We start from the raw sequence: 15,323 nt of genomic DNA on the forward strand, positions 1-15,323 counted from the left end.
GGCCTGTCGGTTACTCTTGAACCTAGGTGGGAGGGGTGGATGGGAAAGAAGTCCTACTAAGCCCTTCCTCCCCGTCAGACGCTAGGCACGAGGCCTGCGGGTCACAGGGCTCTGAGAAAGACTGACCATGAGTGGGTTTTCCTGTCCCTGGCAGAGATGGACAGTGGGCCCTTTTCCTTCAGCTGGCCCTGCCCCGCAGCCCTCAGGGGTTCAGCTGCTCCCCCCAGAAGGTGTCTGCAGGAGCACCTTCCCCCACGGGGGCGGGGTGTTGAGGGCTGAGGGCAGGGACTGAGGGCCAGCCGTGGCCGGCACAGCCCATTCTGTCACCTCCATGGAATGTCACCTGTGAGGTGGAACAGGCTGTGCAGTTGGCTGCAGGCTGGGCGGACATAGCTCACACTCAGAGCCCAGCTCCACCCCTGCCCCAGGACAGGGCCAGGTCCACGCTGGGCGGGTGTGGTGCTATGGGTGGAAGGGGCTGTCCCGCCCTGCCTTCTCAGCTGGGAGTGGCAACCCCTTCCTTAGGGCCTTTAAAGGAGAGTGGGGTGAGGCGGGCCAGCCCATAGGGCCCACCTTCTGTGCCAGCCTAGGGGAGAATCCTGTAGGATCGTGGCTGGAGCAATACACAGGGCCCTGGTGAAGGCGGTGACACCCTGGCCCTCCTGCCCCGCTCCTGCCCGCCCCTCCCCCACCCCGGCAGAGGTGGCAGCCTGGGCGTCTTTACATCATCCTGCGGCTTTGCTGTTGTCACCCAGAGCAGGGCCACTGCAGAGGGAAGGGCAGAGGGGCCACCATGGCCGCACACCCGGGCCACCCCCAGCGGAGGGCCCCTCTCTTGCGTCAGGCGATCAAGATAAGGCGCCCCAGGGTCAGAGACCTGCCCCAAACGACCCAGGAGGTAGGAGGGACCTCAGTGGGCAGAAGCACCAGCCCGGGACAGGGAGGGCGGGTGGCTCTGTGGTCTCGGGCCTTGGAAGCCCCGGTGTCAAGGCCCACCTCCATGCCAGCTCTGCTCCAGGTGGGGCCTTCTGGGGCAGCAAAGAGGGGGGATGCCTGACCGAGCTCTCTAAGTCACTGTGAGCCCCCTCGCTCTAGTGGGGCCGACCCCCACAACCCTGCTCCTGCAGCCCCAGAGTCCCTGGCTCCCTGAGGGGATGGGTCCGCGTTGTTAGCCAGGGGTCAGAGTTGGGGCTCCTGCTTGGGCACCAGCCCACCAGCCCCCGGCATCCCCCTTCATCTCCCACCTCCACTGCAGGGCCTCGCTTCCGGCACTGGGGTGAGGAGCTGAGACCGCCCGATAAACTGAGCTGCTTCCTCTGGGGCAGGAAGGGAGGGTGGGGGCCAGCGCCGGGTGGGAGGAGGACTCGTGCCGCCAGGTCAGCTGAGCACCCATGGACCCCAGCGGCAGCAGGCCCGGGGAGCAGCTGAGTGGCCCCCTGGTAGACCTGCTGCAAGAACAGGTGCAGGGCAGCAGGGGTGGGGCTTTGAGGGCCAGCCGTGGGGCGGGGGCCTGGTTGCCTAGACCTCAACGTGGCCAGTTCAGGCCCGGAAGGACACCCGTCTCTCCTCTGTGCTCCTCAGACAGAACCTCCATCACACCACTTACCCCCAGAGGAGGTAAGTATGGGTGGGGACAGGCACCTGATGCAGAGAAGCAACTGGTCTTCTGGCTGGGGCTGGAAAAGGGTCTTCCACTGCCCGAGGGGTGCTTGGCTGAGGCTGGAGTGGGCGCCTGAGCTGCTGCTCCTGCCCCAGCGGGTCCTGCTCTACGAGGAAGCGCTGTACACAATCCTGCACCGCCTGGGGCAGCCAGAGCCAGACCACGTGAGTGAGGCCTCGGAGCTGCTGCACTACCTGCAGGAGGTGAGCCCCCTCCTCCTGGCAGCCTGCCCCCGAGGGAGGGCCCGCTCCCATCCTGGCCCCCAGTCTCCCTTAGCCCCAATATCTGGCCTCCCCACCAGGCCTTCCACATAGAGCCCCAGGAACATGAGCAGCTGCTGCGACGGGTCCAGGAGCTTGAGGTAGCCCCGGGCCGCCCTGTCTCATTCTGGGTTTTGGGAGGGGAGGGGCGTGCCAGAAGCCCAGCTGGTCTCTCTGGGACTCAGTTTGGTCCCTCCTGACCCTTCAGAAGCCGACATTCTGTCTGAAGGCCACAGTGAAGCAGGCTAAGGGCATTCTGGGCAAGGATGTCAGTGGTGAGTTGGGGCGTGGTGCCACCCCATCGCCCCAGGGGCTTCTCCCTGTCTGTGGCCTTTGCCCATCTCAGCCTGAACCCCAATCCCCTGGGGCTAGCCCTGTCTTGGCAAGGACTCCTGCAGCAGTGGGTGATGTCAAGGGACAGTCTGTGTTGGCGTGGGTAGACTGACTCCCCTCCTCCCCAGGCCTCAGTGACCCCTACTGCCTGCTGGGCATAGAGCAAGGGGTGGGCGTGCCCGGGGGCAGCCCCACCTCTCGGCGCAGGCAGAAGGCCGTGGTGCGGGATACCATCCCAGAGGACCAGACCCACCGCACCCAGGTCATCACTCAGACGCTCAACCCGGTTTGGGACGAGACCTTCATCCTGTATGTGTCTTACCCTGACTGCTGCTCCAGGCAGGGTCTTCCTGGCTGACTGCGGGGTGGGGTGGGGTGGGGAGTGGGTGTGTTGGTCCCTTGCGCAGACAATGGGGTGGATGGGGACAGAATGATGACACAGATGCCATGTGTGTGGTGAGGCAGGAGGGATGTGGTTGCTAGGGAAGGTGGATAGGGGCTATTGCAAACACTGGATCTCGCAGCTTCTGGGGACAGGATTGGGCTGCTGGAGACGGGTCTCCTCCCTCAAGACTCTTCCTTCATTCCTTTTGTCCCTTCAGGGAGTTTGAGGATATAGCCAGTGCCAGCTTTCATCTGGACATGTGGTGAGTGCTGGCCCACCCTAGGGCTGGGCAGGGCAGAGAGAATGGGGGGTGCTCTGCCACACCGAGTCCCCAGGAGACCATGCCCCCAGCCTCCAGCTCTGCTTCCTTTTCACTAGGGACTTGGACGCAGTGGAGTCGGTGAGACAAAAGTTGGGCGAACTCACAGACCTACACGGGCTGCGAAGGTAGGTGCTGCTGGGGCCTGGGCGGGCTGGAGCTGGCGGAGGCCAGCCTGACCCTCAGGCACTGAGCCCAGCACCCTCACGGACTCCTGAGCAGGATCTTCAAGGAGGCGCGCAAGGACAGGGGCCAGGACGACTTCCTGGGCAATGTGGTTCTAAGGCTGCAGGTGAGGGAGAGGAGGCGGGGCTGGAAAAGCAGCAGCAGCAGGCAGGGATTGAGGGGAGTAGGAGGGGCTGCAGGGTTACCCCCACTGTCTCCAGGACCTCTCAGCCACAGACCCAGCCTTCCCTCCTCCCCCAGGACCTGCACTGTCGTGAGGACCAGTGGTACCCCTTGGAACCCTGCACCGAGACCTACCCAGACCGTGGCCGCTGCCACCTCCAGTTCCAGCTCATTCACAAGCGGGTAGGTCCCGGTGGTGGGGGGCGAGAACAGGGGACAGACCTGGGGTCCAGCTGGGCTGGAGTAGAGGAAGGCTGCAACTGGAGTGGGATCCCCTTTGCTCACAGCCCTGGGGTCCCCATTGCAGAGAGCCACTGCAGCCAGCCGCTCCCGGCCCAGTTATGTTGTACACCGCCACCTCCTGCAGCAGCTGGTATCCCACGAGGTCACCAAGTACCAGGTACTGGCCTTGCTGGGCAGGGCACAGCCGGGGCTGTCCTCGGGGCCTGACACCACTCCCTCCACCCCCATACTGTTCCCCTTAGGCGGGCAGCACCTCCTGGGATGGATCCCTGAGTCCCCAGGCTACTACCATCCTCTTCCTCCATGCCACGCAGAAGGACCTGTCCGACTTTCACCAGTCCTTAGCGTGAGTGTGCAGCCCTGTGCAAGGCCCTCCCCCACCCTGTCTGCCCCCTGCATGCTGGCAGCCCCCGAGCCTAGCCCTCTAGAAATAGGGAAAGAATTTCTTAGCCCAACCTGTGTGTTGATTTCTTTATTTGGAAGTCAGTGGTACAGAGAGAGAAGTGAGATCTCTATCACTGGATCACTCCCCAAATGGTCACAATGGCCAGAGCTGAGCTGATCTAAAGCCAGGAGCTTCTTCCAGGTCTCCCACTTTGGGTCCTCCTCCATTGCCTTCCCAGGCCATAAGCAGGGAGCTGGATCGGAAGTGGAGCAGCCAGGACAAAACCACTATGGGATGGCAGTCCTGCAGGCAATGATTTTACCAACTCCACCACAGCATCAGTCCCAACCAGTGGGCTTTAAGTGTGAACTTGGAGACTTTGTGCCCTGACTGGCTGCTCAAGACATAGCACTGGGATCACAGAGTGGCCAGAGCATAGCCATGCATCCTCCTGTGCCCCTTCCAGGCACCCACCCGCATGTTGGCCACTCCTGCCCTGGGCCTGGCCCCACTTCCAATGAGGTAACTTCAGAGCCAGCCAGACTCCGTGCTGATTTCAACAAGTGCATGTGAGAATTGGTCACATGCCTCCACGTTCTGTCACATTCCAGGAATGCCACGAAGAGGCACGCAGACATGCCCAGAGCGTGTGAGAAGTGTAGCAGTAGGGCACTCCCAGGCTCCTGGCTGGAAGCTCCATGGGCCTGGACGGAGACTGCTGCAGGGGTGGCAAGGATGGCATTGTGGCTAGTGGATGCCCTTAGGCAGATGATACCAGCTAGAGAAGGGGATCTGGAGACTGGCCATGGGACGGAGATAGGGCGTGAGGCTGCAGATACGGCAGGCAGCAGATGGTGAGGGGTCCAGCTTGCTTACAAAGCCAGAGCACGTGATGTAGGTGGCAGCTGTGTCCGGCTGAGCCCTTGGCTTGTCCCCAGACAATCCTCTCTCCCCATCAAGTCCTTCCATTGTGCAAACAATACTGAAATTTTAAACTCACCAATATCCTGTCAAACAGGCAATTTGAGAAGCACCTGCGGGTGCCCCTTGGTGCCAGCCTGGGCTGGTCGGGGTGGCTCTGCAAGGTGGCTGTTCCTCCTGACAGGCTGCATCCTCTCTGTCCCTGCAGGCAGTGGCTGGCCTACAGCCGCCTCTACCAGAGCCTGGAGTTTCCCGGCAGCTGCCTTCTGCATCCTATCACCAGTATTGAGTACCAGTGGATCCAGGGCCGGCTCAGAGCCGAACAGGTGGGCGTAGGGCAAGCCGGTGGCTGTTGCGCAGGCAGGTGTCAGGGAGGGGCAGGGCAGGGGAGGTTGTTTGGACCCCATAAAGCTGTTACTCCTGCTGGCATCTTCCTGGCCCTGCAGCTGGAAGAGCTGGCCACCTCCTTCAGCTCCCTGCTGGCCTATGGCCTTGCCCTCATCCGGAAGTTCCGATCTGTCTTTCCCCTGTCCATCCCCGACTCCCCAGCCCGGCTGCAGTCTCTCCTCAGGTTAGTGGCTGCCCCTGCCACTTCTGCAGAGGGCTTGGGGTGGGGTTGGGGGCCTTGCTGAAGGAAGGAGGGTAGCCACAGGGAGGTGGGATGTTGGCACTGTCTACCAGGGTCCTGGCACAAATGTGCAAGATGAAGGCCTTCGGAGAACTGTGCCTGGACAGTCCCCCATTGCCTCAGCTGGTGACTGAGGCCCTCCAGGTAAGGCTCATACCTCCAGGGGCAGGAAGGGGTGGGCTTGCCTGGGCCCGCCAGCCTCTCCCTCTCACAGCCTCTGTGCCCACAGACAGGCACAGTTGAGTGGTTCCACCTGAAACAGCAGCATCACCAGCCCATGGTGCAGGTGAGGGGCTCCCAGGCGGGAGGGCGTGGGAGTGCCTGCCTGTGTCGGTTCCCACTCAACGTGCTTACACCCCACCAGGGCGTGCTGGAAGCTGGTAAGGCCCTGCTGAGCCTGGTGCAGGATGTCCTTGGCGACCTGCACCAGTGCCTGCGCACCTGGAACAAGATCTTCCACAAGTGAGACCAGACCACTGGGGCGGGAGGGAGGGGTCCCACGAGCTGGACCCAAGGCCCAACTTCCTGCGTGCGTCCCTGGTCACGCCCATCCCTTTTTTTCTCAGTGTCCTCAGAATCGACCTCTTCTCCACGGCTTTCTGGGAGCTGCAGGGCCTGGTGAGGCCTTGGTCCCTGGGCTGCGCCCTTGCCCAGATCTGTCACCCTAGCCCACCTCACCCACCGTGCCTTGTCTTGCAGGTGGCCAAGCAGGCACAGGACCACATGGCGACCGTGTGCCCCCCTGTGTCCCCAGAGATGGGCGAGAGTCTCTTCCAGCTCTATGTCAGCCTCAAGGAGCTCTGCCAGCTAGGCCCACTCCCCTCTGAGAGGTGGGCAGCAGGCTGGCACATGAGGAGAGGGAGGAACCACAAGGACCTGAGGCCTCACCCAGGCTGAGTCTCAATTCTCCCCAGGGACAGAGTCCCAGCCCTAGATGGCTTCCACTGCTGGTTTCAGCCAGCCATCCCCTCCTGGTTGCAGAAGACGTACAACGTGGCCCTAGAGCGTGTGCAGCGCGCCGTGCAGATGGACCAGGTGGGTCTAGGGGAGGGGCTGAGGCCCTGGGCGGTGGGCGAAGGTGCCAGATGCTGTCTTTTTACATCCTTGGTTGGGCCTGATGGGGAATTCTGAGTAGAGCCTTGCTTGCTCCCTTGGCAGCCCCCTGCCCAGGTCCCAACTTGGCAGCAGTAGCTACTCTGAAGGGGAGAAGAGGGTTGTATTTAAACTCTTCTCCCTTCCTTATTTATTTGACTAGGATAAATATATATATACATAAAGTAAATATATATATATTTTATATTATATATGTGTATATATATGCATGTTGCTTTGTTTGCTTTTAAGATTCATTTGAGAGTTACACAGAAAGACAGGGATCTCCCATACCACTGTTCACTCCCAGAGGGTGGCAATAGCATGGTCGGGCCTGGCCAGAGTCAGGAGCTTCTTCCAGGTTCTTCACATGGATGCTGGGGCTCAAGCACGGCTCATCTTCTGCTGCTTTTCGCAGGCATATTCGCCCATTTAGCTAGATCAGAAGCAGCTTGGTCAAGACCCGAACCGGTGCCCATGCCGGCTCCGGTCTCTTTCTTTCTAAGTGCTCTCTTCTCCCCCAAGCTTGTGCCCCTGGGTGAACTGACCAAGCATAGCACATCAGCCGTGGATCTGTCCACTTGCTTCGCCCAGATCAGCCACACTGCCCGGCAGCTGGACTGGCCGGACCCAGAGGAGGCCTTCATGATCACAGTCAAGTTTGTGGAGGTACAGTGTCTCCCCTATTCCCAGGACAACCATGCTGTCCCCTCACCATTGTTCCTGGTCTGGACACTGGCAGGGCTCCAATGCCTGTGTCTGAAGCCCTCTAAATGCCCTCCTTCCACCTGCTCTTCCTGGATGCCCTCCCGCTGACAGACCCCCTCGGTCCCATCCCATCCCCTCCCAGGACACCTGTCGCTTGGCCCTGGTGTACTGCAGCCTTATCAAGGCCCGAGCCCGGGAGCTGTCTGCAGGCCAAAAGGACCAGAGCCAGGCAGCCGACATGGTGAGGGCCAGAGTTGGGGGTGCAAGGCACGGGTGGGGCCTGGCCGTCCTGGCGCTACACCCCATTCCTTTGCCCTGCCCGCCCCAGCTGTGTGTGGTGGTGAACAACATGGAGCAACTGCGGCTGGTGACCAACAGGCTGCCCTCCCAGCTGGCCTGGGAAGCCCTGGAGCAGCGGGTCGGGGCTGTGCTGGAGCAGGGGCAGCTACAGAACACACTGCACGCCCAGCTGCAGAGTGCTCTGGCTGGGTTGGGCCATGAGATTCGTACAGGAGTGCGCACACTGGCTGAACAGGTACATTGTCCCCGACCCCATTTCTGCCTCCAGCCTGGTCCCAGTGGGACTCAGGCTGTGTCCAGTGACGAGCACTCTTGGCCTCTCGTTCCCTGTCCCCAGCTGGAGGCGGGCATCGCCATGCACATCCAGAAGCTTGTGAGTGTCCGGGACTCTGTCCTACCTGAAGATGTGAGTGTGCTTCCTTCTCCATTGCCCTACCAGCTCTGTGTGTCGGGGTTTGGGCCATCAGACGTCAGTCCCCCAGCTTGGGACGAGCCATGTCCTCTCCGAGCCTCAGCGTCCGCCTTAGATGCTCAGGGAGGCGGCTGGGTCACCTCATAGATTCTCCTAACATTATCAGTTACCGGGATGACAGGGGCAGGGGAGGCTGTGGCCTTGCAGCCCCATGGGCCAGGGTCCTGTGTCCCTCCTGGCAGCTCTGTGTCCTGTCTGTCCCCTCACTGGGAACATGCACACCCTGTGAAAGAGGGCTGGGTTATTCATGACTTGTCAACTGCTTAGGCAACACCCAAGTGGTCCCAGGCAGTGATTTCAGCAACTGGTGCTTGATCCATGGACAATGTCTAGACAATATCTAGCTAAGCTGCGGTCAGACAGGGGTGGAGCAGGAGAGCTAGCCTGAATCCTCACAACAGTGGTGACTGGAGCAGTGATTGTGTCATAGAGTGCAAACGCAAGCACGCTAGAGGAGGGGTGCTGCAGAGGGCTGTGAGTGTAGACAGTGGTTGGGTGGCTTGCCTCTTAAGAGACCGGGAGCCCAGCCAGGAACCCCAGGACGGAAATGTGGAGCCCTGGGGATTTCCATGGGAAAAACCAGCAAGGGCAAAGGTCAGGGCCTGGCAGGTTCAAGGGCTGGACCAGTAGTCTAGTCTGGCTACAACAGCTGGAACCAGCTGGAGAGGAAGGCTGAGAGGCAGGCAGGGGCAAGACCTGCAAATGGGAAAAGCCCGTCCACACAAGCTCTGAGCTCCTTGTCTTGTTTCCTGACCCCTTCCCAGGCCATCCTGCCTCTGATGAAGTTCCTGGAGGTGAAGCTCTGCTACATGAACACCAACCTGGTGCAGGAGAATTTCAGCAGGTGCACAGCAACCCCGCCCCCTCCCACACACTCCGCCTGTATTCTGGCTCTTAACAGTGGACTCTAATTGCATTTGTGTGAGATTTCAAATCACTCTCAGGCCACTATCTCCCTGCGCAGTGGCACATGCTGTGTCTGCTGTTTCTGGAGTGGCCATCCTGTCCCGGGGAGACCACCTGCCCCTCCCTTTGAATGACTACTTGTTGGGGCTCCGATGTTCCTGAAGAGGGTTCTGCACCCATGTTGAGAACATGTTGGAAGGAGGCACCTGCCCCCTGCTTGCCTCCCATCTCCATCTGTGGGGCACATGGAGGAGCAATGAGAGGAGGTGGGGTGGGCCTGGGTTCCCTAGGTCTCCCCTTTCTCAAGACCCCTCCCTCCTCCCTTTGTCACCCTGCCCTGTGTCCGGCATCCCTGTCCCTAACCCAGCCTCCTGAGCCTGCTGTGGACTCACACCCTGGTGGTGCTGGTGGAGGCCGCCACCGCCCAGCGCAGCTGCCCCCTGACTTCCTGCAGGCTCAAGACTGCCCTGCAGGTAATACTGGGCCAGCCTCCCTGACGCGTGGGGATGGGGACTTGCAGCGAGTGCTCAAGGTCACCTCTGCCGTCCTCCATCCCGCATCCCCAGAACCTGGAGATTTGTTTCCATGCTGAGGGCTGTGGCCTGCCGCCGGAGGCCCTGCACACAGCCACCTTCCAGGTAGGGGGTTTGGGTGAACTTCCAGGTAGGCGGTGGGGACAAGAGAAAAAGGTGTCCCCTTTAGTCAAAAACGAAAAACGTCACACTTTAGAGCTGGGCAGTCATCCCAGCGCGGGGGCCCTGAGCGCTTGCGCAGGTGCTGACGGGGCTTGCCCAAGAAGCCGGGAGTGGGGGTGGAGGAGAGGGGGGTCAGGGCCCCAGCCCGCCTGTGTGCTTGGGCATTCCTGAGGAGGGCGCAGGTGCTTCCGTGAGCGTCTGTGGACGCAACGACTCAGGTAGATTCCCGGCCGCGCCCGTCCCCAGGCTCTGCAGAGGGACCTGGAGCTGCAGGCGGCCTCCAGCCGGGAGCTCATCCAGAAGTACTTCTGCAGCCGCATCCGGCAGCAGGTGAGGCAGCCTTCCCTTTCGCGGCTCCGCTGCAGCCCGGGGCCCCGCCCGCTCGGGCCCCAGCTGACCCTGCGCATGCTCCTCACCCCAGGCAGAAACCACCTCTGAGGCCCTGGGGGCGGTCACGGTCAAGGCCTCCTACCGCGTCGCGGAGCAGAAGCTTCGCGTGGAGATCCTCAGTGCTTCCAGCCTGCTGCCGCTGGACTCCAATGGTGAGTGTGGGACCAGGGTGGCCCTCCTGAGGGGTGGGGGTTGTCTCATCTCCGGGTGCATTTCCTCTGGGTGCCAGGAGGGGTCAGTGCTGCTGAGCATGAATTTTTGAGTAGTGGGGCTAGCGTGACCCCGGCCCCCAAGTCCACCTTTATGTATTTGAAGGGCAGAATGGGAGAGGGTGTCCATCCGATGGTGAACTCCCCAGACAGCCCCACGAGCCTGGCCGGAGTCAGGCACTTTATCCAGGTCTCCCATCCCTGTGTCACGGCCCAGGAACCCATCTATGACCTTCCCCCCAGGGGTGTGGTGGGGGAGAGCTTAACAAAGGAACTAGGCAGTTAGGACTCCAACCGGTGCTCCACACAGAATGCTGGTGTGGGGCGGCCCGACGTGCTGCAGCACGCCCGCCCCTCAGCCAACGCTGTTCTCACAGGCTCCAGTGACCCCTTCATCCAGCTGACCTTGGAGCCCAGGCATGAGTTCCCCGAGCTGGCCCCCAGGGAGACTCAGAAGCACAGGAAGGACCTGCACCCTCTGTTTGATGAGACCTTTGAATTGTGAGTGGGTCACCCCTCTGTTGGCTCTGTCCTCGAGTCTGTTGCTCCCAAGAGCACATCTGGACTGAGGGGAGGGGTCCGTTGGACAAGCTTTTGCTTCCTATATTTTGCACTCAAGGCTTGCAGGTAATGGTCCTGTCCCTAGGTCCCCAGGAACCTGGGGTCACAGGCGTCACGTGATGTGGCCAAGAGTTCTCAGCAACCCCTCTCAGGCTTGTTCTGTTCCCTGCAACCAGGGATGGGGGATGGCAGTAACCGGGCAGCTAAGGCCAACTCTGTCCTCTAGTTTGGTGCCAGCTGAGCCTTGCCAGAAGGACGGGGCATGCCTCCTGCTCACCGTGCTGGACCATGACACGCTGGGTGCTGACGACCTGGAAGGGGAGGCCTTCCTGCCTCTCTGCTCAGTGCCTGGGCTGAGCGGCTCCGAGGAGCCTGGTGAGGTGCCTCAGACCCGCCTGCCCCTCACGTACCCTGAACCCAACGGTAGGCTGGAGCCCTGGGGTGGGCAGGGACGGGAGCCTGTGCAATGGTGGGGTCTAGTTCAGAGAAACATCTGAGGCGGAGCACAGAGATGCTGCTGAGGAGTGTGGCCAAACTCAGTCAGGAGACCATGGGGAATCGAGGTGTTAAGGGGATGGGGTTCTCCCAGGAGCTGGTGGAAGGCCTGTGGCTCTGAGCAGGGGTGCATCTGTGATGAATGCTCCCATGTGCGCCTCTCACACATTGGCTTGGTCCATCCTTAACCAGCCAGTGAGGTCGATGCAGTATCACAGCCACTTCCAGTGAGGGAACCAGGCAGGGCCACCAGCCAGCTTCAGGCCCATAGGACACAGCAGCAGGCACCTCTCAGCTCTCTCGGCAGTGGCTCAGTGTGGTGGCTGTTTCTGCTTCGTGCTTTTGGATTTTGCTCTTAGGTCAGGTGTTGAGAGCTTGGCTGGTGCTGTGCACCGCCCCCCTATCCTGCACCCCTTCCCTGAGGCTGAGCCCCATCCCTCTCTCCGTCTCCACAGGGGACCCAATCCTGCAGCTGCTGGAGAGCCGGAAAGGTGACCGCGAGGCCCAGGTCTTCGTGCGGCTGAGGCGGCTGAGAGCCAAGCAGGCTTCCCAGCATGCCCTGCAGCCAGGGCGGTAGCAGTGGAGGCTGAGGGGAGGGCGGGGGCCTGCCAGGCCATTTGCTTGCCCTCCGAGGTCCTCCTGCAGAGCAGAGCCCCTGCGACGGAGCACCAGCCGCTGTGTTTGTACTCCTTCCCTGCCTCCCCACCGCAGCCCTGACCTGGGTGCCCTGGGCTCCTCTTGGAAAAACTAGTTTTAGCGGAATGGGGTCTTCTAGTCCACCTGTTTCAGGCTCTGGAGGGGGCCAGGCCCGCAGAAGTGACAGCTACAAGGGACAGGAGCCTGGAGAAGCCCTTGTGGCTCAGGACAGCAGGGGATATGGAGGGACCAGGGAAGACAGAGCGACGACAGCACTTGTCACCTAGGATCCTTAGCAAAACTAATAAACCATCCAGTCACCTCAGAAAGTACATTCTTGGCCTGCAGCTAGTCCCCAAGGCTGGCCAGGCTGGAACACCTTCTCTTGGCCCTCAGACGCAGAGCTGCCCCCACAGCAGAGCACGGAGGCAGTGTGAGCCTAACCGCCCCGGCACGAGGCTGGAGGGAGGCTGGAGGGAGGCTGGAGGCGTGCGTTCACCTCGCACACGCATTCCTGGCTGCTGCTCAGGATGGGGTCCCAGGCTGTGGGTCAGACGGTGCTCTACTGGCAGGCACAGCAGAGCCGGGTGCTGTCAGCTGTAAACCACTCAGCCTAGCCTGCACACAGTGCCGGCGAGGGGTTGGGCGAGTGCCCCTCCCAGCACACCACCTGTGGCCCACTGAGACAGACCCCTGCCAGGGTGTTTCCTTGCCAGGCAGGGCTCCCGGGGGAGGGCTGGCAGGAAGGCAAGTAGACCACCCCTATGTCTTCTGAGCAGCATTCCAGAACCACAAGTAAACCCATCCTAGTGGATAGGCCCTGACTACAACCTGGGGAGGGCTCAAGTCTGAGGCTCCAGTGCCTACCTCAGCAGCCCCCAGGCTCTTACCACAGCTCAGTCGTGGGCTAACACAGGAATCCTGGCCCACCCCGGATAAACAAACCACCACTGAAGTTCCTATTTTATTTCCAATAGGTTTGGAGCTTTGTTGATTTTTGCATTTTTGTAAAAAAGGAGAAATTCTTCACTTAATTCATTGAAAGCCCTTTCGTGCTGAGCCCAAGAGAGGAGCAGGGACTGGGCTGGGCCAGACCTTGGCAGCCTCTCGAGGACACCGGTGCTGGGAAGTGCTGGGAACACAGTGGCTTCCCTCCACCCCGCACCCCTGCTGCATCTCTCTGTATAGACAATTTAAAAATGGAAGCTAAGACACAATACACACGGGACAGGCACGCACACACACACATGCACACAGGCGTCTGCCCACCACGGGCAGGGCGTCAGCTGCACTCAGAGAGCACCAAGGAATGCATAAGAGCCCCTCCTGGCCAGGAGGGCGGGGCCTGCGCCCCCTTGGTCCTCAGTTCACACTCCTCCCCACCAATTGTCCTGCTAGCTGCCAGGGGGAGGGGTGGACAGCACACAGGCAGGCCAGGGCAAAGGGGAGGGGTCGGTGACAGCTCAGGACGGTGCCCACAGAACAGGGAGGCTGTTCTGAGGGGTCCAGGAGGAGCCAGGTGGGCCCCAGGCCTCTGGACCTGAGCGATACAACAGGCTTTGCCCGTGCGCTTCAGGAACCCAGTTGTGGGCCTGGGCTAACCCTGCAGCTTGGGCCTGCCAGGCCCTGCTGTCCTCCCGGGCAGTAGCTGGCCCCTCCCTCGGTTCACAGCTGGGAGAAGGAGGGCAAGCAGGGCCTGCCCTGAAGGCTTCTCTCCTCCCCCTCAGCCTCTTCCCCTGCGCAGGCCCAGGAAGAAGTTAAAAATAGTTAGTTTCTACATTAAAAAAAGAGAACAGAGGATCTGTCAGAGGCGTGGGAGGACAGGGGAGGCCTGCCAAGTAGGTCTGTAAAAAGTGCTTGGTAAGTCTGCTTTAAAGTGTGTGTCTACATCTATGTACAGATATACACACAGACACTGCTCACACGGCGGCCACCACGCATACCCACACAGCAATGTATACATATATATAATCATATACATATACACACATACATACGTACATACATACATATATATAGATAGATATATCCTTTAAAAAGTCCTAGAGGAGGAGGGATGGGCTGGCCGGGCCAGGCCGGGCCAGGCCCTCAGGGTCACGACTGGAGGGCATGGGCCCGGCTGGGCTGGCAGACAGGACACTCGCTGCCCTCTGCGCAGAGCTCGCACAGGACGGCGTGTTGGCACGGCAGCACCGCCCGGTTCTGCTCTTGACACTTAAGGCATTTCACTGACTGCATGTGGAACACAGCCTGCAGGGAGAGTGACACTGACATCAGGGCTGTGGTCTAGCCTGCCAGCTCAGCCCCAAGGCGACAGGGAGCCACCCTGACTCTGACTGTAGCATCTTGTAGCCAGGGGATCTGGTGGGTGCTCACAAGCACCCAGCCACAGAGGGCCACTATCCCTGCTGTGCAGCCCCATCCCTGAGGGCTCATCCACAGAGGATTCTGCCTCCTTACAGGAGAGTGAGGCCCAGAAAGGACTGTGACACACTCCAGGATTATGTGGCCACCCCGGGGGAACTAAGGGACTCAGGCCCCAGTCACCTTCCCAGGCACCCAGCAGGACACCCCTTGATACCACAGCCATTCTGGAATGACAGCTAGCTGTGGAGAGCTTAGTGAAGGAAGCCACTTGGGACTCAGCTACAACATGGGTCAGCCCTGGATCCCTCCCTCCATCAAGGCCCTCCTGGGAGTGTTGGCTCAGGGCTGGGTAGTGGCTCTCAGGAGTGTCACGACACCCAGAGCAACCTGGGCCGGGACACCCCCAAGTGCTTGCTGAGGCCACCCTACAAGCCCACCCGGTGATCCGTGACCTTCTGGGCTGACCTTGTCCACCTGCTCCAGGTGGGCTCGCAGCTGCTTCTGGAGGGAGTAGAGGGTGGAGAGAGAGAGGGCCTCCAGGTCCGAGAAAGGGGGCAAGCTCTGGGGCTCGGTGCCCACATGAAGCCGTCCTAGTTCCTCTTGTAGCTTCTTCACCTGCACCTCCAGCGCATCCCGCTGCTCCCGGGCCAGCTCGCACTCAGCCCCTGCGGCACTGGCCCGTTCCCCAGCTTCCTCTGCCTCCTTCTTCCAGGCATCACAAGCCTGTGGGCCCAACACACAGCACCTCGTCACCGTGGCCCCCGTGTGTGCCTCCCCCTCCCTGAGAGCAACTCCAGCAGCCTGTGTGGGCGCTCTGGCTATAGGGCCTGCTGGGAAGCTGGGCTGGCTGGCGGGGAGGGGCAAGCAGAATGCTGCCTGCCAGGTTTCTGAACCTGCAGGAGATCCTCTGGCAGAGGAAGGAGGGGATAGGGCCTTGCCCTGCAGGGGTGCAAAGCCGACCGGCATCTTGTGAGGACCCTCTGCAGCTGTAGAGGCTATGTCATGGGACC

The 15,323-nt window shown here is 60.9% G+C and overlaps 2 protein-coding genes across 8 annotated transcripts in view; one reads left to right on the forward strand and one right to left on the reverse strand.

Annotated features, from left to right (window-relative positions):
* The first annotated feature begins 522 nt into the window (after window positions 1-522).
* Window positions 523-12,661, forward strand: UNC13D (unc-13 homolog D). 5 transcript variants are annotated; one of them, XM_040989653.1, is made up of 32 exons: window positions 523-898; window positions 1,582-1,617; window positions 1,756-1,863; window positions 1,962-2,021; window positions 2,129-2,195; window positions 2,382-2,562; window positions 2,856-2,900; window positions 3,017-3,085; window positions 3,180-3,249; window positions 3,384-3,488; window positions 3,613-3,705; window positions 3,791-3,894; window positions 5,063-5,180; window positions 5,301-5,425; window positions 5,536-5,626; window positions 5,712-5,768; window positions 5,847-5,944; window positions 6,049-6,100; window positions 6,182-6,312; window positions 6,397-6,517; window positions 7,100-7,243; window positions 7,425-7,523; window positions 7,611-7,817; window positions 7,920-7,988; window positions 8,819-8,898; window positions 9,328-9,433; window positions 9,527-9,598; window positions 9,902-9,985; window positions 10,077-10,197; window positions 10,632-10,755; window positions 11,042-11,238; window positions 11,766-12,660. In XM_040989653.1, the coding sequence occupies exons 1-32, from the start codon at window positions 794-796 to the stop codon at window positions 11,885-11,887; spliced, it is 3,261 nt and encodes a 1,086-aa protein (XP_040845587.1). In that variant the 5' UTR covers window positions 523-793; the 3' UTR covers window positions 11,888-12,660. The 5 variants fall into 5 exon arrangements, with proteins under 5 accessions (XP_040845587.1, XP_040845588.1, XP_040845585.1 ...); XM_040989654.1 differs by having other exon boundaries at window positions 5,712-5,762; XM_040989651.1 differs by having other exon boundaries at window positions 5,712-5,944.
* A 1,010-nt stretch (window positions 12,662-13,671) lies between these two features.
* UNK (unk zinc finger) overlaps window positions 13,672-15,323 on the reverse strand; it is a 29,377-nt gene continuing 27,725 nt past the window's right edge. For all 3 annotated transcript variants that reach the window (XM_040989657.1, XM_040989658.1, XM_040989659.1), the window contains exons 15-16: window positions 14,779-15,036; window positions 13,672-14,196 (exon numbers count right to left, since the gene is read on the reverse strand). In XM_040989657.1, coding sequence (XP_040845591.1) covers window positions 14,041-14,196; window positions 14,779-15,036 — 414 coding nt within the window. In that variant the 3' untranslated portion in view covers window positions 13,672-14,040. The remainder of the gene's footprint in view (window positions 14,197-14,778; window positions 15,037-15,323) is intronic.

Source organism: Ochotona curzoniae, unplaced genomic scaffold (assembly GCF_017591425.1).
Source record: "Ochotona curzoniae isolate NIBS_2020 unplaced genomic scaffold, NIBS_Ocur_1.0 contig_523, whole genome shotgun sequence".
NCBI lineage: Eukaryota > Metazoa > Chordata > Mammalia > Lagomorpha > Ochotonidae > Ochotona > Ochotona curzoniae.

Excerpts from the sequence above, each read along its gene's own strand:
- UNC13D (XM_040989651.1), top strand. The coding sequence starts at position 794 with ATGGCCGCACACCCGGGCCACCCCCAGCGGAGGGCCCCTCTCTTGCGT. Across the intron at positions 3,895-5,062 it reads GACTTTCACCAGTCCTTAGC|GCAGTGGCTGGCCTACAGCC; the intron begins GTGAGTGTGCAG and ends CTGTCCCTGCAG. Across the intron at positions 9,986-10,076 it reads GCAGCCGCATCCGGCAGCAG|GCAGAAACCACCTCTGAGGC; the intron begins GTGAGGCAGCCT and ends TCCTCACCCCAG.